Source organism: Eublepharis macularius, chromosome 4 (genome assembly GCF_028583425.1).
Source record: "Eublepharis macularius isolate TG4126 chromosome 4, MPM_Emac_v1.0, whole genome shotgun sequence".
NCBI lineage: Eukaryota > Metazoa > Chordata > Lepidosauria > Squamata > Eublepharidae > Eublepharis > Eublepharis macularius.
In genome coordinates this window covers 43,573,393-43,595,501 of record NC_072793.1, presented here as the reverse complement: position 1 = coordinate 43,595,501, position 22,109 = coordinate 43,573,393, and the positions used below count along the sequence as shown (strand labels likewise).

Sequence of the window (22,109 nt, the reverse complement as noted above, 5' to 3'; positions counted from 1 at the left end):
AAAATTCATCTTGTAAATTCCGCCCCCCCCCCTTTAATATTTCAGCAATTCCCTCTAGCTTAAAAAAAGCAAGCAAACAAGGTTATAAAATAATCATCATTATGACAATATTTGGTCATTTATTTGGGTTTCAGTCATTTTTGTAATTTTAGGAGGGAGCTATGGAGTACCTGGCTCTGTGCAACCCACTCCTGGACTTTTGTTGTAGGTCCCATTGGAGGTAGGTCAGGGCACTTGAGAGTTAGGGTAATCAGTTTTTTAGACTCCCTTGGTACTAATTTTAACAGTGTCCCACAGTTCTTTACTCTTCTATATAACTGCTTATAGAAGGGAAAGGAGATGGATGCCTCAAATGAATTTTCTCTCTAAGACTGTTTTTGCACAGGCAGTTCTTTCCACTTTTGGTCCCATACCTCTTTGGGTTTTCTTTTGAATTCTGGATGCTAAACTCCCCATTCAGATTTTAATGTGGCATTTCAAGGGTTCTCTTCTGAATTTTCTGCTGGCACTTTTTCTGAAAATTTGGAAGAGAACTCTTGAAATGCTACATTGAAATCTGAAGCGGGGAATTTAGCATCCAGGATTCAGAAGAAGGCTTGAAGAGGTATGGAGCCAAAGCGGCAAGAATTGCCCGTGCAAAAAAGGCCTTAGTATAACGTGAAGCTGTTGAACTGCTGAAGAGCATTTGAATGAACTTCTCCTCCTAGTCCATACAATGTTTAAAAAACCTTCCTGTACATGGTAGCATATCATCAAGCAGAAATGTAGGCTAAAACTCTTCTCCCATTGGCTTTCCATGTGCAATTAATTTGCGGGGGAGGGGTTTGGGATGGAGCATTTAAATGTGATCCTCCACCTTTGACAGTCTTAAAGCTCTACTGCTGTCCATTTTGATTGGCTGTTATACGCCATGAAATCTTGTTGGCTCAATTTTATGTGGCAACAAACTGATTTGCAGTCCCTACTTCAGACTGAATTTGTTCTTCAGGTTATCCACCTGTACACAGAAATATGCCGTTGGTTGCTGGAGGAATTCGCTGGGCTCGGGAACTAAGAGATCGGATCCAGATTCCGTTTAGTAACTTCAAGAATCTCCCACATCTGTCAGTATCTTTATTGCACATAAGTCATCGTCTAAAATAACAGTATTCTTCTGTGAATCAGCTTGTTGCCCTGTTTTTAGTGTTAATTGAAATATTGGATCTAAAAATTAAGTGGAAATATTGTCTCCATCTATATAATCATTCAGAAACTGTTTCTTTGCCTGCCCTAGTCTCACATTTTTCTGTACATGTCATTCTGTCGAAACTGGCCAAGATGCAAAGAGGCAGCCCACATGCGGTAGATGAGCTTTGGGGAGGGAAATGGGGCACAATCGTCCTCCCTCCCTCTTATGACAGTGGACAGCTTGCTCCATCAGCAGCAGAAGATTTCTCTTCCTTTTCTAAGCCTCCTGGTCCTCATAACATTTTGCCCATGATGCACCCCCGAATCACTGCATTGGTTTTTCCATGGCCTTGGGGGACTGCTGGAGGAAAGGGAAGGCAGAGAAAGATCTGCTTCTGCAATTGCCTTGAACTTATCTCTTCATAGGGTTTAACCCAGTATGCCTAAATGTTCTAAGCATGTTCAGCAGGACTAGAGCTATGTTGCTTCTGAATGCACACTGCTGTCCATTACACAGTTAAGTCTGGGGACAAGGATGTTCAACAAAGGAAACTGTGAAAACCAGGAATTTATATGTTTTGCAATATTTTGCTAGTTGCTTGAAGTATGGCTTAAAGTGGCCATGGTCATATACATCCTAGTTAATTATTACTCTGTTATGCTCAGCAAAGTTTGAGGCATTTCTTCTGTTTAAGGAGCTTTCCTGCTGCATAAGAGGTTCTTCATCTAGTGGAAAAGTCACTTCCAGGGGAGGAAGTGTGGTTGGTGGGCACGTGGAACAGGGCTATGAGCTATGACTCACCAGGGCATAGAATTCTCTGCCTCACAAGGCTCATCGGGACAACTCCCTCAACTTTTCAGAGATTTGTCAAGACCTTCTTATTCCAGAAGTTTTTAGTGTAGGGGCCCCAACCTTGTTGAGCCTGTGGGTATTCTTGGATTTTGACATTGTTGGAAGTGAAGAACTTTCCACTGTCTTTTAGTCTCAGGTTTCAGAGGAGGAATATGAGAGAGTCAGCAAGAGAGAGAGGTCAAGGACTTGTACATCCTTCTTTTCTGCTATCCTGATACTATCCCTTTGAAATGTGAATTGCTACCCGTAAGGGCTTCCTTCCTTCTGGCTTCATCTTCTTCTCTCCAACTTGCAGCCATGAGGGCAAGACATGTTTCCTGCATCTCTGTCTATCTTGAGTTAGATAAATAGCTTAGAATCCTCTTTCTTCTTCCCTATCCTAAGTGGAATTCCTTACGATAAAGGACTCTTATTTCTTGCTAAAGATAAAGCTACCTACAGGCAAGCTTATTTATCTCAACAACACATATGCCTACACTTTGTTGCACCCACTAGGCTATTCTGTCCATCAAAGAACAGGTAGTGGGTACCACTACAAAACAGTTAGTGTGTATGTGCTCCTCCACAGTCAACCCCGGAATGGCTGTCATGGGGCAGATTCTGGTCACAAAATGTTGGAAGGTTCTAAACCAATAATCTTTCCAGGATTTAAGCAGCTGTTTCCAAATGGATATTACCAGAAGGTACAAAGTTGATATCTGTCTGGTTCTTCTGAAGCATGTCTTGCTCCACTGAGCCAGGTTTGCCTGCCTTTCGACAGATTGTTGGATTTATTGCTGATTTTATCACTGTTGAATTTGACTGCTTTTATTGGCTCTGAGAATTTGTACTAGTTTTAATTTTTCAACTGATGGTTATTATTGTTTTAATGGTATTTTAGGTTTCGGTTAGCTGTTTGGTCTTAGATATGCTTGGATTGTTTTAAAAGTTTCTTTCATTATCTGTTATTGAGTATTTTCTGGTAGGTAGTCATGTTGGTTTGCAGTAGAATAGCAGGATTTGTCCAGTGGCACTTTAGAGACCAACAAGGTTTTTAGTGTATAAACTTTCTAGAGTCAAAGCTCCCGTCTTCAGATACCTGAATGTCAAGTATCTGAAGAGGGGAGCTTTGACTCTCAAAAGTTTATACACTTAAAATCTTGTTGGTCTCTAAGGTGCCCACTAGACTCAGTTTTTATTCTTTTGATGAAGGTTGCCCTGAGTGCTGCTTGTGATAGACTATACATTTTTAAATAAAATAAATAAGTAAATAAAATAATATTTACTCTGGTCTGCCTTATTGACAGCTGCTTGGATTCTGCTGCAGGCAAAAGAATGATACAAAAATATGAAGATTTGATGCAACTGCTAGAAAGGTAAGTCTGTTTTCTTAAGATGTGTTGGAAGGTTGAAGCTTGGGATAAGACCCCAGATCTTGGCCATTGCATCTCTGCAGCTTTGATGGGGTATCACTGGGTTTGAGCATTGGACTAGGATCAGAGAGACCCAAGGTCAACCCCCCATCATCTGTAAAGCTCAGCCAAACCTACCTAACCTGCTAACTTAGCAGCCTAACCTAGCAGCTAACCTAGCATCCTCACCTGCTGTGAAGATAAAATGGGAGAGGGGAACCATGTATGCAGCCCTGAACTCCTTGGAGGAGGAAGGGGTTGAAGTGATTAGACAGTTACATAAAACAGATGCCAGCATAGTGAAAAAATTCACTGAAAGTTTTGTGAGGATGAGAAATGTGGCAACATTACTGTCTCTGTAATATTGCCTACCTGATTACACCAATAGGTGAAACACTGAAATGGTTTCAGTTATCGCTGCTTCCTTCTTTGTGTGCTGCTTCTTGCCTAGTTATTTTTGGGCCACTCAGTTGTATACCTTTATGTGCCTTCAGAGTGCATTGTAGCTATTCAGCTGCCCTTATAGTCCCCACACCCTAGTCTATTATGGACATAGCTAGAAATATAGGGGATTTGACCAAGATCATCATAGAAGATGTCTTTGCACACAGAAACAGAGCTTCCTAGACCCACAGCTGGACATGCCACAAAGGGAGTCTAGAGGCCTAAAATCGCATAACCTTGGGGAGGGGCATGAAATGAAGGAGTTAAATAAATGTATGGCCTTGTGTAGCTTGGAAGAGCCATCTGATCCGTATCAATAGATACAATGTGTTGAAGCCCAGGTGCAGAGAGCGTCTGAGAATGGCAGGAATATCTAACTTCACAGAAGTAAAGATATGATTCAAGGATAAATGTACTGGTTGAAAGCCAAAAGATACTAACATGTATGAGAAACCTGTAATCACTAATTTTATATAGACTTTGTTAAGATAACAAGAAGCTAGAATAACCTAACTATTTTTATATACTTTGAGAAGCTGTTTTAAATATAGATAACCTTATAAGGTGTTAGAAGTTATAAGATAATTAATCATCCAAGAAAGTGAGCCCTTTTGAAGCAGGACATTGAGTTGTTGTTAGGAGATGGTTCTGAAAGCCTATAAATACGAGAAGCTAAATTGATTGGGAACTTTGTCCTAGAAGGGGGTCCTTGCCTGTGACCTGCTTATCTTTAGGTAAGATACTTTCTTGGACTCATGTAATTGCTCTTCTTTAATGATCTATGTAGTTATAATGGATGGTATGGTTTTCTGTTGATGGAGCTAATGTTAAGAATGCTGAATAATCATGTTTTAATAATAAACGCTTCAAATGGAAGGAGAGACTCTGTAATACCATTAATTATGTACTATACCCAGTAATGAACCTTCATTATCTGGGGTGTACCTCTTGCCAGGAATTAAATGATTCCATACAGGAAAACGAACTAGGTGCTTAGGGCTTCTTAAGTGAACACCTATATCTGAAAGAGACCGGACCAGAGCCATCCAAAACAAGAATAAGTTTCCCAGAATCCCCAAAGATTTTGTGTCTGAACAGTTCAGCATTGTTCTTGTGCATGCAAGTTGTTTGTAAGAGACAATGCTGTTTATCTGGAGATAAGTTGAGAAGTCCACATAGAAAGTAAGTCACCTAAGCCTCCCTGGTAAGTTGTCTTGTGTAGAGGGACGCTTAACTGATTGCAGCCGACTGGTTCCATGCATTTCAGCGGGATATTACATTCTAAGATCCTCTGACATGAGTCCCTTTTCAAACCTGTCTCAGCAAATGACTTAAGCATAGGACAAATGATCCAGTAGGCCTGCTGCCACCTCTGGGATGGTAGTGGAAGAGGAAGTTCCTCCATTTTCAAGGGAAACCTTCACTTCCTATGGATGGAAGAAAATATTACAGCATTGTCAGAGCAATGACGGGGCTGGAAGAATCCTCTGCTCTTGAAATCTGCCAGTTATCTTTGTTTAGCTTTGCCTGCAGCATACCTAGGAAATCTGTTCCAGTAAGGGATTCTGGCATGCATCTAATAGTTTATAGAGCCTGTCATGGTGGTTATGGTCTCCTTACAGATACCAAGAGAAGCTTTATAATGAGTGGCTCCAAACCGTGTCTGAAAAATCGCAATATAATCTTACTCAACCACTTATTTGGCGAGATACAAAGAGTAAACTGATTGCAGTCAATTTTGATCCACAGGTAAGAAGAGATAATGCTATTTTCCTGGAAGGCTTCTTCTTTTTCACATCATGGCCAGGAGCAGGAGTTTTCTTGCAAAGTCAGGAGTAGCTATAGCAACAAATGGCAACCCTTAACTCAACAGCACGCTTGCAGGACACAGCTGAGATTTGCTCTTGAATGAAGTGACTGAGAACCCACTGCGTATTGGGGATGAAACATGTGAATGCATGTGGGAGATAAGCCATAAGATGGTCCTGATGGATTGGAGCATAGGTCTAGGATTTGGTTTCCAACTGTGGTCATCTCCCAGTGCTTGTGCCCACAGTTAGGCATTCAGAGGCATGCTGCTTCTGAACCAGTAGGTTCCATTTGCTGTGATAACTAACACCAACTAATGGATATATCATGCATGTATTTGTGTGTGAGAACCTCTCCCCCTTCTTGATGCTCAAGGAGTTCTGCAAGCCCAGTTTTAAACTGAAACTGATGCATGATGTGGAAAGAACGGAGGCTGACTTTCAGAGGCTCCCCACATTTGTTGACTGGTAGACCCCTGTAATAACCTTTAGAAAATACCCTCAGTGCTAAACTAAAGCTCTTTATGTCTATTTTTGCAAACCTGAGAAATGCTAAGTAAAAACACTGCTCTGTAAAAGAAAAGGCTGTATGAACAGAATTGCTAATTTGTTTGTGTTGTTTTTCAGCTGGTGTCTGTACTAAGAGAAGTGAATTACCTTGGTGTAGATCAGATTGGAAGAATCCCAGAAACAGCAGCAGACATCTGTTCTTCCAAAGAGTCCTTCCGGCAGCTGGTTGCCAACCTAGAGCTGATGGTGACTTGGTACAACAAGATTCTGTGCACAGTTCTGGAAGTGGAGTATCCCCTTGTACAGGGTCAGCTAGAGAGTGTTGATATTCAACTGAGAGATGCAGAAGAGACGCTGAATTGGAAAACAGAAGGTGAGGTTTGCCTCTGGAAGAGGCAGCATGAGATGTGGCAAGAGTGATAGGTACAGATAAGACAACAACAACAGAAATTAGTTCTGTTTCCTGAAATAGACATAGATTACTATTCCTTGGACAATGCCACGAGTTCTTCAAAAAATTCAATGGTCATAGGCATCTCTGAGTATTTCCTATACATTGTCTATTTCCATTTCCTTTCCCTTCTTTCCTCTTTAGTGTATACGAGGGTTTTTCCAAGTGGGAAATATTGCTGTCCACGTTTTAGTACTTTCACTTGCATTAACTCCATCTTGTTCCAGCAGTGTTATCATAAAACATAACTGAAGCCAGAGGACTAGCTTTAATGTTGGGGATATTTATTTACCACTTAGATATCCAAGGTATGAGCTTTTGAGAATCAAAGTTCCCTCTGTCAGATACAAAGAGCGGAAAATGGAAGGAGTCTTTATAATACAGACAGAGGGTTGGGGGGTATTGTAAATTAGAGTGTCTGGAAGCTAGCTATAATACATGTTTTAATTAGCTTAATAGAGCTGGGGTGCAAAGTGCAGAAAATTGGCATCTGTAATGTGAGAAAAATTCTGTCCCAATTCAACCCTGGGGGATCCATTATCCCAGATTTGCAAATAAACTCAGTTTCAGCAATCTCATCTTGTAATTTTCCTTTGAAGTTTCTCTGCTTGAGAACTGCTACTCCTAAATCAAAGATGGAATGTCCTGGGAGATTAAAATTTTCTCCCATGGGATTTTGAACATTGTGATTTTTGATAGCAGATTTATGTCTGTTCATTCTTTGGTGAAAGGACTGACTTGTTCGTTCAACATAAAGAATTGAAAGCATTGCTGACACTTGATGACACATGTATGTAACACTGGAAGCTGAACAAGTGAATGGACATGAGATCAGCTGAATTAGTGTCCAGTCGGACCCTAGAGACCAACAAGATTTTCAAGGTGTAAGTTTTCAATAATCCATGCTCCCTTCTTCGGTCGCGAATGTGAGTGTGAGCCTAGGATGGTATGGCTGTTGTTGGTAGGTCTGGTAATTGCATTGTAGGCCCTAGTCCTAGAATTCGTGTCCATGTTAGGAAATTAATTGCTGTGAGTGAGAAGTTCTTTATGGTTGGAGGGCTGTCTGTGGGCAAGAAAAGGTTTGCCTCTCAATGCTTGTGAGAGAGCAGTAACATTGTCTAGCATAGGTTGCAGGTCATTAGTGGTGCGTTCAACTGGTTTGAGTTGAAAACAGAACTTCCAGTGGTGTTCTGTTGTTGTTATGTGTGGGCTTATCTTGTAGCATGTCATCCCTCAGTACCATTCTGGCTTTGTTGATTTGTTTTCTTATTACATCCAGTGGGTATTGTAATTCCAGACATCTCTGAGGTCATGCAGGCGAGAATCTTTGTCAGAGGGACTGGAGCATATATGGGTGTAGCATAGAGCTTGGCTGTAGACAATGGATTGTTTGGTGTGTTTGAGATAGTGACTGGAGGCATGTGTTTGGTGATAATTTGGCTTTCTCTATAAGATGGGTTTTATGCTTCCCTTATGTATTTGTACATTGGTGTCTAGAAAATGTACTTCTTGTGTGAATTGATTCATAGCCAGGTTGATGGTGAAGTGGAAGTTTCTGAAAGCCTGGTGAAATTTCTCCAGTGCTTTTTTCCTTATGTGTCCAGATGATAAAAATGCCACCAGTGGATCTCAAGTATAAGAGCGGTGTTAGTGAGGGGGAGTTGAGGAAGCATTATTCCAAGTCAGCCATGAAAATGCTGGCATATTGTGGTGCCATGCAGGTGCCCATGGCTGTACCATTGATCTGAAGAAATAAATCATCATAAAATCTGAAGTAGTTGTGGGTGAGTAAAAATTAGCAGAGCTCGGTAACAATGTCAGCTGTGGAGTTGTGAGAGATGGTGTTCTTAATGGTTTGTATCCCATCTTTTTGGGGGATGTTAGTGTGAGATTCAACAGCCATAGTGGCCAAAATAGTGTTATCTGAAAAATTGTCAATAGATTGTATTTTTTAAGAAAGTCTTTGTTACAATACACCTTATTTCCTGTGCAAAAAGCCCTCTTAAATAATTCAGTTTTGCATAGTTTCCAGAAAGCCGGGAGGGTGGGAGCTTTCCTGACGTCATCTGGCAAGCCATTCCATAAGGTGGGGGCCACAGCAGAGAATGCACGTGTTGATTTTGCCCATTTGTAGGGTGGCACCCACAGAAGTCCCTGCTCAGATATGTGAAGCTGTCATGGCAAAGAGTGGGGGAGAGGTGATCCCACAGATATGAGGGACCAAGGCCATGAAAGGCTTTGGATGCAATAGCCAGTACATTAAAATGAAGCTGGTAACTGATGGACAGCCAATGGAGTGACTGCAGGATGGGAGTAATAGGCATACTCCATCTGGCTCCCAATAATAGCCAATCTGCAGCAGTCTGCACCAACAGTAGTATCCTAATTGACTTTGAGGGGAAACCTATGTAGATTACATTGCAGTAGTCTCATTTCTGTGTTACCATGGTGTGGATCCGGGTGGTCTTTGAAGGTGCAAAATCCAAACAAACTGCGGCTTTATCAAAATGCAAAGTTCTGCACAGACACTTACCTTAAAGCTGGATAAAAGCAGGAGCGACGCGCTGGTGTGTCTACTCAGGACGCCATCCTGCCCCGGTCTCCTGGGTGGTCAGATTGTCCATATTAGGTGGCGACCTGTTTGCAATTAAAAATGTATCAGGAAAAATAACACTTCATTGTTAGACAGGAGCATAGCCTAAAGGAATTAAAAGAAAGAAAGAAGTATTGTTGCAAGGACAGAAGGGGGGGTCGTAAAATCTTAGAATCTCAAGGATTTTAAAAAAATGTTAAATGAGAAAAAAAATTAAAAGTCACAACATGGCAAGAGAGGGAAAGTCATCTGTCACTTGATCTGGTGATGTTAAAGATGTTGTAAGTGCAGGACTTTGCACTGTCTTTTCACTTCAGACTTCAGAGGGAGAACTATAGAGAGCCTGAGAGAGAGATTGGTCAGTACTTGTGTATCCTTCCCTTCTCCAGTGGTGCTGCTATCCCTTTGATGTGTAGATTGCTACTCTCAAGGAATCTTCCTTCCTTCTGGCTAACACCTCTCTCTCTCTCTCTCTCTCTCTCTCTCTCTCCCCTCCAATTTCTACCATGAGGGCGCAACATGCTTCCCACATCTCTCTCCATCCTATTGGAGCGTAGCTAGATTAGAATGCTATCTCTACTCTGTCCTATCCTGAATGGAGTTCCTTTAAATAGAGAACTCATATTTCTTTCCAAAAATTTAAAAGCAAGCTCCATGTGAACTTAGTTCCTCAGCAGCCAATACACATATTCCATTGTGTCGTGAGCACTGTCTAACCATCCAGTAGGTACCTGTGATTATAACTTCACTTACAAATACTGTCAGAACTGTGGCTAGATAAAATCCTTACTCTAGTCTGCCTTCTGCAATTAGACAAAAGTCCATTGTTTCCAAAAAGCATTTAATGAAGAAAAAGATTATTATAGTCCACTGGCCTGAATGCAATATCCAGGTTGGTACATATGCATTGTTACCAATGCCAGGCAAAGCAAAAGATACATATTAAATATCATAGCTGACCCATCCTCCCCCCACAGTTCTCAAAACATTCCCTTTGAAGCTGCAAAAGCGAAAGCTTCCCCAAGGCCGGTTCTTGGTGGAACGTCGGTAGCCAAAACAATGCGGGTCTGTGAGATAGCTGCCTGGGAACCTCTGCACCTGGGGAAGAAAGCACTGAACACTGAAAGGATTAAATATGGAGTCGGTTAAGCATAGGTATACAAAAAAGCATTCTGATCCTGACATTCTGCCCCCCCTAAGAACCCCCCCCCCCCGGTTTATGTGGATAGCGAGAGTGGAACGCTTTCACCAGTCTAGGGGCATGGACATGTACAGCACTGACCCACTCATCAAACCCAGAATCAAAGTCCTTCCACCTAATTAGGTAAAACAGCTGGTTTCGTTTAATTTTTGAGTCCAGTATTTGTTGTACTTCGTAGTGGGTCTGTTCATCGATTAACGTTGGAATAGGGGGGCCTTTGATGTGCCATTGGTTATCTGTTGGAGCCTTTTTTAGGAGGCTGACATGGAAAGTATCATGCACGTAGCGTAGGTTCTTTGGCAAATCTAAAGCAACAGTCACTTGGTTGATTACTTTACTCACTGGGAAAGGTCCTAAAAACTTCAAAGCTAGTTTCCTGCTGGTCTGAGATAATTTTAGGTTTTTTGTAGACAGATAGACAAGATCGCCAGGTTGTAAATCCCATTCCGCCGCACGGTGGCGGTCTGCGTATTTCTTGTAGTCCTGTTTGGCTTTGTCGAGGTGTTTTTTGATTTGAGTCCATTGTTGAGCTGCTTCCCCCCACCACTCGGTGACGTCCTGAGAAGCTGTAGTTGGAGGGGGGAGCGCTTCGAACGGGAACGGCTTGAAGTGGAAGCCATAAACTACTTTGAAAGGAGTTTCTCCTGTAGATGCGTGTACACTGTTATTATAGGAGAACTCTGCTAACGGGAGCAAATCAATCCAATTGTCTTGTTGGAAGTTGATGTAGCACCTTAGAAATTGTTCTAATATCTGGTTAGTTTTTTCGGATTGTCCGTCTGTTTCTGGGTGATGGCTTGAACTGAGCCCTTGTTCAATTCCCAGTAGTTGTAAAAGCTCCCGCCAGAAGTTGGCAACGAATTGCCCGCCGCGATCCGAAATCACCTTGGATGGAAAAGAATGTATTTTCACAATGTTTTTCATAAAAATATCAGCTAGTTTTCTAGCGGAGGGAATGGTGGTGCACGGTATAAAGTGTGCTTGCTTGGAAAACAAATCGACCACGACCAAGATACAGTTATGTCCCTTAGAGGGGGGTAGGTCAGTAATAAAGTCCATAGAAATAATCTCCCACGGTCGACTTGGTGTTTCTAAGGGTTGCAAAAGTCCCGGAGGTTTGCCCTTTCGGGATTTGGCGCTGAGACAGATGGGGCAAGAGGCTACGTATTGGGAAATGTCCTTGCGCATGCCTGGCCACCAAAATTGGCGTTGCACCAAGTGAAGCGTTTTTAAGTAACCGTAGTGTCTCGCTGTGGGGGCATCGTGACATCGTTGTAAAACATCCTTTCTCAGACATTTAGGCACATAAAAACGGTCTCCCCAAAGCCATTCCCCCGTGGCGGATTGTTGCAGTTTGTCTTTGGGCGCCTCCCCCCCTCCTTCTCCACTTCGGCTTTCAGCTTTTCTCTCCACCCCTGATCGGGTGACGGGGAGGGCTTAGCGCGACTGCGCGTAGTCATCACACCCCCTAATTGCGTAGGCGAAAACACCGTGTCGACTGTCTCCTCCCTTTTGCTTTTATGTTGGGGCATGCGTGATAGAGCGTCAGCGAGGAAGTTAGTTTTGCCTGGTAGGAAGTTTAAGGTAAAATTGAATTTCGAGAAGAATTCCGCCCACCGCAATTGCTTGGCGTTTAGTCTGCGAGGGCTGTGCAGGGCCTCTAAATGTTTGTGATCCGTCCAGACTTCGAACGGATGTCGGGCTCCTTCTAGCTAATGTCTCCAATTTGTAAGCGCCGCTTTAACAGCGAAGGCTTCCTTTTCCCACACATTCCAATTTCTCTCTGCCTCAGAAAACTTTCTAGAAAGGAAGGCGCAAGGTTTGAGATTTCCGTCCTCTCCTCGCTGCAATAATACACCCCCAATTGCCATATCGCTGGCATCGACCTGTACTATGAAGGGGCGGTTTTCATCGGGGTGTTGTAGGACGGGTTCTGAGACAAACTGCTTTTTTAGCTGATTGAATGCTGCCTCGCATTCGGGTGTCCATGAGAGCTTTGCACCAGGTTTTTTTGCTTGCTCCCCCTTGTCTTTCGTTTTTAACAGTTCAGTTAAGGGGAGCGTGGTCTGGGCGAAATTAGCAATGAATTCTCTATAGAAATTGGCAAACCCTAGAAACGATTGCAATTCTTTTCTGGTTGAGGGGACTTGCCAATTTAATACCGCTTGTATTTTTTCTGGGTCCATTTTCAAGCCCTCTGACGATATACAATAGCCCAGATAGGTGAGTTTTGTTTTGTGGAACTCACATTTTGAAAGTTTAATAGGCAGTTTGTTATTCATGAGTGTGGTTAGGACCTTTTGTACAAGTTCCACATGTTCCTCCTCCGTTTGTGAGTAAATCAACACATCATCAAGATACACCACTACCCCCTGGTACAGAAATTCATGTAGGACTTCATTGATCATGGACATGAAAACCGACGGGGCGCCAGTCAAGCCGAAAGGCATTACTAAATATTCATATTGTCCGAGTGGGGTATTGAACGCGGTTTTCCATTCATCCCCTTCTCGGATACGGACATGGAAGTAAGCATCTTTTAAATCCAATTTAGTAAAGATCTTACCTTGGGCCACGACGTTGAGTAGATCTTTGATGAGTGGAATGGGGTAGGCGTTGCTAGCGGACACAGCGTTTAGTCCCCGAAAATCAGTACACAGTCTCAAGCCCCCATCCTTCTTTTTCACGAACAAAACTGGGGCTGCATGGGGACTATTAGCTGGGCGGATGAACCCCCTTTGCAAATTGAGATCAATGAACTTCCGAAGTTCGTCTCTTTCGTTGGGGCTCATAGGGTATAACCGACCCTTTGGCAGTGAAGCCCCTGGTAAAATTTCCACAGCACAGTCTGTCCTCCTATGCGGAGGGAGCGTATTGGCCTCTTCTTCTGTGAAGGCTTGAGTGAATGCCCTATATTGTTTAGGTATTTGGTTAATTTCTTCTTGGGTGAGTAGAGCTGAATCAGACATAGTGGGATTTCTTCCCCAGTTCTGATCCCAACGATGATTTTTGCAAGATTCATGGGTGAAGGTAATACTCCCTTCTGCCCAATCGATGTGGGGGTTGTGATCGCACAACCATTGGCTTCCCAGTATCAGGGGATATTTAGCTGTGGCACTAATGACGAAGGATCTGGTTTCCCAATGTGATCCCATGCCGGTTATGATCGGAGCAGTCTCTGTGGTAACCGGATTCATGTTAGTGCCATCCATCTGTTCAAAAATGACCGGTATATCCAACTCTTTCACTGGGAGTACTAGCCCATTGACTAAGGCAGGTGCAATAATGTCTCTAGAGCAGCCCGAATCAATGAGGGCTTGCACACGGATGTGCATCTTCTTGTCAGAATTTACTAACGTTACAGGAATGAACAGTATGGACCCCGGGGGTCGGTTTAACACCGGACCAGACTGACGTGTGATCTGCCGTTTGGGTCCTTTTATGACAGATCCATTTCGTTTCCCGACTCCGGGCTCTCGGGATTTCCTCCCCCGATCAGGGCTGTTTGATCGTCTTCAGTGATCTCCTCCAACTCCAGTCCTCTATCTGGGAAGCTTTTTCTTGGCGCTCCCCTACTCCTCGGGGCAGCTCTGGGTACCGGAGAAGGGCGCGGCAGCACTGGGCTGGTTAGGGGAGCTGGGCATCGTAATTGGAGCGGAGGTCTTTGCACAGGCCGATATGGGCATTGCGCTGCGAAATGGCCACCCTGGCCGCACTGTAAGCACAATCCCTGTTGCCATCTAGCATCTCGTGCTCCCCGGGTGGCATACCCCGTTCCCCTGCTCCCTCTCAGAGACAAAGGTGTGGAGGAGCGTCTTTGGCTCGGGGGTTGTTGGTGTTGTTCCGCTAGGCGAACTTCCAGGAGTCGATTTTCAACTTCGCAAGTCAACTGTATCCATCCTATCAGTGTAGGCGGATTGTCTTGCATGAGCGCTCGGTCTAGTAGTTTCGGGTTCAATCCTTGTTTATACAACATGATCTTGGTGGACTCCTCGCACCTCGGGCATTTGGCAGCGAGCTGTCGGAATTGGGTGGCATAGTCTCTAGCCGACATGCTGCCTTGCCTAATTGCTTGCAACTCCATTCTAGCCCGAGTTTCCTCCAAGGGATCTTCATATTGCACCCGAATAGCATCCACTAACCCTTGGAGAGTTTCTAACTCGGGGGGCCCCCACATTATATAGTCCCACGTACCAGTCCGCAGCTTTACCTTGGAGACGCGATCCCAGATGCTCTATCTGGCTGGCTTCGCTTCCAAACAGGTGTCCCCAACGATTAAAGAATTGCACCACTTGTACCAGGAAAAATCCCAATTTGGACGGGTCTCCATCAAAAGTCGCGTCCAGTTTGACCCATCCCATGGGTAGATCCTGTCTGGGGGTTTGGTCTGGCATGGGATAAGCGTCCATTGGCCCCAGTTGCAGCGGTGGCTGGCGCGGGTGGGAATGCGGTTGAGGTTGGGGGACCGGTTGCCTTGGCGTCGGCTGCGGGTGTAGAGGTTGTAGGGGCGGAGGGGCCACCGGCCCCGTTAGCGGTATCGACCCCGGAAACGGCAGGGGTCCCCTCGGTGTCGGCTGTCGCGGCGTCGGTCGGGTTGGCGCTGGTCGGGTGGGGCGAGGTCCCCGCGGCGAGGTCTGCGTTCCTTGAACCACCCGCGGCGTAATTGGTTGACTGGCTTGGGTTGTCGGTGGATAAACTATAGGGGAAGCCGGCCCGCGTGGTTGTGCCAGCAAAGTTCCTGGAACCACCGTCGGTGTGGTGGGCTGACTCGCTTGGGTGGTTGGTGGAGGAATTATAGGGGAAGCCGGTCTGCGTGGTTGGGCTGGCGGTTCTTCCTCCTCCTCCTCCGTTTCCTCGCTGCTGCTGGTATCAGTGGTTGCAGGCTGGTCTGGGTACAGGTCCTCTGGACACGGTTCACCACCTTCTCCCGTCAGGAGGGATCCCCCTCCAGTGGCCCCAATCTCCTCACCCGTTTCCGACGGTTGCTGCGGCCATATCTGGTCGTGCAAGTTAGCCAGACTCTGGCTAATGCCAGACAGGCCCGTTGGCGGGGCCCTGTCTCTGTCTCCCGCCACTAAAACTGAAAGCAGATGTACGGCGTTGGCTAGACTCTCTTCCATATTCTGTAGTTGGTTCTCCAACCTCCGTACTCTGTCTGTGGACTGCTGCGGATCCCCCGTATCCCCAGTAGTTGGAGGGGTTGGTGGGTGGTCCGTGCTCAGCGTCTGTTGCCACGGCTGGGGTGCTTCCACCCCTTGTTCCTCCTGTGACCACGCAGCGAGTACACCTTTGGTTAATCCAGTGATTACTGAAATCCCAGAATCAATGGCAATGGTTCTGCTCTGGAGCTGTGCCCATTGATGCTCTCCGACATCTGGTTCCCCCACTCTCGGGGTGACTTCGGCATAGTCCCAGCTCAGAGCACTTCACTGGGAAGTATCCCCTTCCATTCGCTCGGCCGTCCGGTTCCAGAACAGCCATGGACGGCCCTCAGCTTGCTCCGGTATAGATCCCAGACTACGCCGGCTATCCAACTGTATTTGGGTAAACATCGCGCTGATCCTCCGCTCCCTCGTCTCTCTGGGCCGGGCGCCCCACTGCGTCAGGGTCGGCACGCTGAATAGTGGAACGGCTGATGCGCTGGGCCTCGTTCTCTCCGTACTGGGAGTGAGGGTAAAAATGGTTGTAACCGTGGATCCTTGTCTCCTGGGCACAACTTGAGAAGATTCCGAACCTCGAGGACCGGGAGAGACATACAGGTCGAACAAAGGGTCCCGGGGTGGGACAGCTTTAGAATCCGTTTGATCCGGTTGAGGCATTGGAAAGATGATTGGTAACAAAATGTCAGAACTGTGGCTAGATAAAATCCTTACTCCAGTCTGCCTTCTGCAATTAGACAAAAGTCCATTGTTTCCAAAAAGCATTTAATGAAGAAAAAGATTATTATAGTCCACTGGCCTGAATGCAATATCCAGGTTGGTACATATGCATTGTTACCAATGCCAGGCAAAGCAAAAGATACATATTAAATATCATAGCTGACCCATCCTCCCCCCACAGTTCTCAAAACATTCCCTTTGAAGCTGCAAAAGCAAAAGCTTCCCCAAGGCCGGTTCTTGGTGGAACGTCGGTAGCCAAAACAATGCGGGTCTGTGAGATAGCTGCCTGGGAACCTCTGCACCTGGGGAAGAAAGCACTGAACACTGAAAGGATTAAATATGGAGTCGGTTAAGCATAGGTATACAAAAAAGCATTCTGATCCTGACAAATACAACATGTTGCATGTTTTCCCCAGCAGCTTGGAATTAAGGTTTGATGCTGGGAACATGCAGTTTCCCTACAATGGATGTATTCGCAGGTGAAATGCTATCTGTAACAATGCAACAAAGAATGCATTTGTGTTTCCCTATGGAAGGTCAGCTCTCTTCTGACTCATTCTCAATTGTTGTTGAAAGGCCTTTGGGATTGTATTTCACAAATGGTTAACAATGTTCGGGATCTTGAGCAAAGAATCCAGAAGATCAAAGACAACATAGAAGAAATTCAGAATATCATGAAATCTTGGGTCTTGCCAGTTTTTGAAAGAAAAGATGGGAAAAGAGACTCTCTGCTGTACCTGGATGATGGACGTGAACGATTGGACAAACACTACCGACTCATCACAGACTCAGGGCTTAAGATTCATTTGCTGATCAAGGTAATATGTATGTATGTGTTGATGTAAGTGGATCATAGTGGGAGGGTTGCTAGGAGATGACATTTGTAATATTCCTTTTCCCAACACAGTAAAACTAGTCCCAGACAGCTGATATTAAACAGGTTGTCTTTCTTTTTTTCTGAAGTTGCATGAAGAAGTTGTATTTTCTTATAATGCACACTACCGCACTCTAATTACTGTATTACTAGATAGTTTTATGTATATTGCCATTGTGTCATACTCTTACATCTGTATTCATTAGCATAGATATAACACTGAAACAGAAATGGGGTAGCTGTTTTTGACAGGCACCCCTGTCTTTGTTTTGCTCTCTCTATGTGTATGCATATGAGCCCTGTGGCGCAGAGTGGTAAGCTGCAGTACTGCAGCCCAAGCTCTGCTCACGACCTGAGTTCGATCCTGGTGGAGGCCAGGTTCAGGCAGCCAGCTCAAGGTTGACTCAGCCTTCCATCCTTCCGAGGTCGGTAAAATGAGTACCCAGTTTCTTGAGGGTAAAGTGTAGATGACTGGGGAAGGCAATGGCAAACCAGCCTGTAAAAAGTCTGCCAAGAAAATGTTGTGGTGCGATGTCCCCCCATGGGTTAGTAATGACTCGGTGCTTGCACAGGGGACTACCTTTATCTTTTCCTTTATGTGTATGCATATACATGAAAGTATATGCGTGTGTGAAAAATCACATTCTTAAATTAACACTTACGTTAGTGCGCAGAAGGATACTAATGACACTTGCATGCATTTCCTTGTTCTTTTCCTGTTTATTGAAAGGCTTGGAGAAAGTCTGCTATTTTCTCAGATTAACTAATTCTTGCCTACAGAGGAAAGAATATGAAGTCTGTGTTCAGGCTACAGTAAAAAATATAATGCATCATGGAGGGCATATAAGGGTGTGAAAGAAAAGGTGGTAGTACGGTATCTTAGCATTGCACAGCTATTTGCAGCAAAGTGTGCCACTTTGGACTGTGCTATTCTTCAGGGATCTGTAAAAATTTAGACCTTCCTCAGATCTCTGAAATCTTCCTGGACTTGGTGGCCTGCAGCCTGACTGAAATCGTACAGCTGGAGAAATACAAACTCTCCAAATGTAGCTCAGCACTGAAACAAGCAAAGAAGAGCAGTTGATTCTATATAATGTATTGTGTGACCAGGCTACCTACCTTTTGATAAGACTGGAAGGATCCCATGTTTCTTCTTCTGAGAGGGTGGTAGCCTCTGTAGGGTGCCCGACCCGTTTGACATGTCACGAAGCCCTAAAATGTGAGGGTTCACAAGAGTCTAGATGGTCTATCTACAATTGAAACTGCCTACCGGTTCTATAACATTTCTGGGCTTTTTCCTTCTGAAAAGTGTATAAATACCTTCAATGGGACTGCATTCAGATATAATGGCAAACACTGAGATATACAGAAAAATCTTGGTTTGTCATAATAAGAATGAATCTTGGAAGTCCACGACTTGGATCCAGTTGAGTGTTTCCATGGATGGAACGATTTCTGCTCGCAGAGTTTGACTTTCTTGCCTTCCACTTTAGCTCAGAATGGCCCTTGAAATGGGAGCATCATTTCTGGGGGCCTGTGGAGCTGCAAAGAGATGAGGGAAGTGAAAAAGTCATGCTCCACAGGAGGAATTGTTCTAACTGTGCCAGCTGTCTGGTGGATCCAAGCCCATGTCTATATGTTCCCTAAAACATGGTTTAATCCTGGTTTGTTGTAAGCAAGAAACACAGCACAGTTCATGAGCTGTGCATCAAAGGATGGGGGAGGGAGTGCTCGAGCCTGAGGACTTCCAGAGGTTAATCTCATAAACACAGTGGTTTGCTTCTGCAACTGAGTGTGGCCTGTCACTCTTTTGCCAAAGCCAGCATTAAATTTGCCTTCAGTTTGTGTCCAGAGTTGGAGATAAAGCATACAAGATGATAGAGGAATTATTGATCCAACTGTCTCACAAATACCTAGAGATCAAAGACTGAGCACATTTTAAGGTCCCATAGTCAGTCCCTGACATCTCCAGTTAAAATCTCTCAGGATTTAGAAAAGACTAACAGAGAACCCTTAATCCAGCTGCAGAGCCAGCCCATGGTCAAAGGTTCACTCCCTGGCATTTCCCTCTAGTAGCAAAGCTGGGTCAGACATCTGCCTAGTGACTTGCAGAGCTCCTGCCAGTCAGAGCAGACAATATTGGGGTAAATGGATCAATGATCTGATACAGTATAAGGAAACTGCATGTGTTTTTTTATCCACAGTCTGCAATTGCTCCATCACAGTGAAAAAGTTTGACAGATTAATTAGTGGATCTCTGCTTTTGTTTTTCTTAAGGCTTAGCACAATCCTAAGTAAGTCTACTCATAAGTAAATCCAGTTGTGATCTGTGGCATTTACTCCTAGGTAAGTATGTTTAAGATTGCAGACTTACAGTGCAATCCTATGGAGAGTTACACCAGTCTATTGACTTCAATGGGCTTAGACTGGAGTAACTCACCATAGGATTGCACTGTTAGTCTCCCCTCAGGGAGATTTCATTCTACAACGTTTATATATAGAATTTCCTGAGAAATCTTGTTTAGCTCCTCTGCTTGACAACATTATTAGAATTTGAAGACTTTATGGCCCAGTTCGTATGTGCTAAAATCCTCCATGCAGAACTATCCTCTCATTACAGCTGCGTGGAGGAAACATGATATGAGCCAGTAGGGTCATCAGATCTTCTGTTAGTGCTTGGACATGTTCACATCACCTGATTTTGTTTCTGGCTTTTTATGTTTAGGAAAACCTGATACTTTTTGGAGCAGATCCAATTTCTGATGTTTGGAAAGCTTATCTGGAATATGTGGATGAACTTGTCCTGGATGGGTTTTTTAATGCCATTGAATGTTCACTGAAGTACCTTTTGGAAAACACAGGTGATTAGTTTGCAGTGACTTTGCCCTCAGTTAACCAAACTGCTTTTTACTTGTTCTTAGTAGTTTTCCATTGTTGTTATGTTTATGATGGGCAGGGTGGAACCGAGGGTGAGTATAATAAACATTTAGTCTCTAAGCCAGTGTGGGGTCTCTGAATAATAGTAAAAAGATCTGATTGATAAAAAGCTGCTCACATTCCTCTGTGTATTCATTACCTTTGAAACTGGTAAATATAAGACATTTAGGTCAAAAAGTATGTTTTACCATATGGTATTTATTAGAAGTGACTGTCTAAACTGTAGTCATCTCTCTGTCTTGCAGATTCTAAGGCAGGCCTTGCTCCGCTTTTCAAAGTGCAACTGGATTTATCGATTCCTGATATGCTGTTCCGTCCCTCTTTGGATGTTGGTGCTAGTGATGGTTTCTATGATATGGTTGAAAGTCTTGTCAATAATATATTCCGGATTTCCTCTCTAGTGCCCAGGCTGGCAGACCATACCACATTCCCTCATTACCAGGTCTTTCCTTTGGTGAACCTTTGCTCTATTTCACTTTTAGGTGCCTGCAGTCCTGCTAATTAACATTACCTTATATTTCTGTCTTCTCCAGGATGACATGGAAGAGATGTCAGATCTTGCTGATATGCGCCAAACCCTAATGGGGCGTATTCAGAAGATGATATCCGTCTGTTGTGACTACCGCAGCTCCTTTGACCACTACTCCTACCTCTATGTGGATGACAGGAAGGAATTCATGCGGCATTTTCTGTTGTATAGTCATGTCCTCACTGCAGAGGAAATAGAAGCACATGCTGAGGATGGGGTACCAGAGACCCCTCCCACTTTGCAACAATTCAAAGAACAAATAGACTCCTATGAGAAGATCTATGAAGAAGTAAGCCACTTGGAGCCCATCAGTATATTTGACAGTTGGATGAAAGTTGATGCTCGGCCATTCAAAGCATCTCTTTTGGGCATAATAAAAAAGTGGAGCTTCATGTTCAAGCAGCATCTCATTGATCATGTGACTCACAGGTATCACTGTTTTCTGTTGAACCACTTCTATGGACCTGAGAGTGTACGTGAGATAGGTTCATGATCAGAAGCTTGGGTGTAGATCTGAGACGCAACTCCTCTGGCTTCAGTTCCATCTTCCCTTCATGGTGCCATTTGCTGCATGGCATCTTGACTATTCTCCCTTGGAAATGTCCAGTTCTCATCTGGGCCTAATTTACAACTTTCTGGATTATGTGAACAGGCCTCTGGTTAATGTATTCATGCTTCAGGGCCACTTTTCATGTGTTTTTTAACATAAGCAGTGTTTTATGAGTAATTTTTTTACCCCAAAAATTTCAAGAAATAATAGTATTGTTATGCCCTGAGGATCTTATCTGGAATAGTATCTTCAGTTCTGGGCAGCATAAATGAGTAAAGTTGGTGACAAGGTAGAAGGGTTTCAGATGAGGGCTACAAAGATGGCACAGGATCAGGAACATACAGCCTAACAGGACAGGCTGAAGAAACCAAATGTATTTAGCATAGACAAAAGAAGATTAAAAACAAGGTGGATATGTTGACAGTTTTCAGATATTCAAGATTGCATTGGGGGAGGAAAACGATCCACAGAGGATAGAACAAGAAGCAGTAGCTTTATCTGCAGGGCAGATGAGGCTCAGGTTAACTGTCAGAAAGAATTTCTGAATAGCACAAGTAGTTCAGCCTTGGAGCAAGTTGCTTCTGTAGGAACTTCCAAAGCTTTGCAAAAAAACGTTGAACAAGCATATGTTGGTGAATTTTAAGGTAAGGCAAGCTCCTGCTTTGAGCGGGAAGTCTGACATAACATGAATCATTCTCTTCCAACCTTAACATTATTTTAAAAATATATGTTCGTTGTTTTTGTATCAACACTAAAAATAGGATAACATACCTGAAGAGGACTTGTCCTAACATTCTTTGAATATATAACAAGACTATCAAAATGGATGCATCTGTCTCTAAGAAGAGATCTTTGATCTCCAAGTTATATTTCTTAAAGTTTTTTTTTATTAGTAATCTCTTAGCCATCCTCACGTATTTTC

At 43.9% G+C, this 22,109-nt stretch overlaps 1 protein-coding gene across 1 annotated transcript in view; it reads left to right on the top strand.

The window, feature by feature from the left end:
- The window catches only part of LOC129327569 (dynein axonemal heavy chain 9-like), a 274,625-nt gene that overhangs the window by 21,697 nt on the left and 230,819 nt on the right, over positions 1–22,109 (top strand). Inside the window, exons 10-17 of the mRNA XM_054976322.1 lie at positions 989–1,103; positions 3,307–3,375; positions 5,478–5,604; positions 6,291–6,546; positions 16,874–17,115; positions 19,897–20,032; positions 20,354–20,550; positions 20,642–21,066. Of these exons, the coding sequence (XP_054832297.1) occupies positions 989–1,103; positions 3,307–3,375; positions 5,478–5,604; positions 6,291–6,546; positions 16,874–17,115; positions 19,897–20,032; positions 20,354–20,550; positions 20,642–21,066 (1,567 nt within the window). The remainder of the gene's footprint in view (positions 1–988; positions 1,104–3,306; positions 3,376–5,477; positions 5,605–6,290; positions 6,547–16,873; positions 17,116–19,896; positions 20,033–20,353; positions 20,551–20,641; positions 21,067–22,109) is intronic.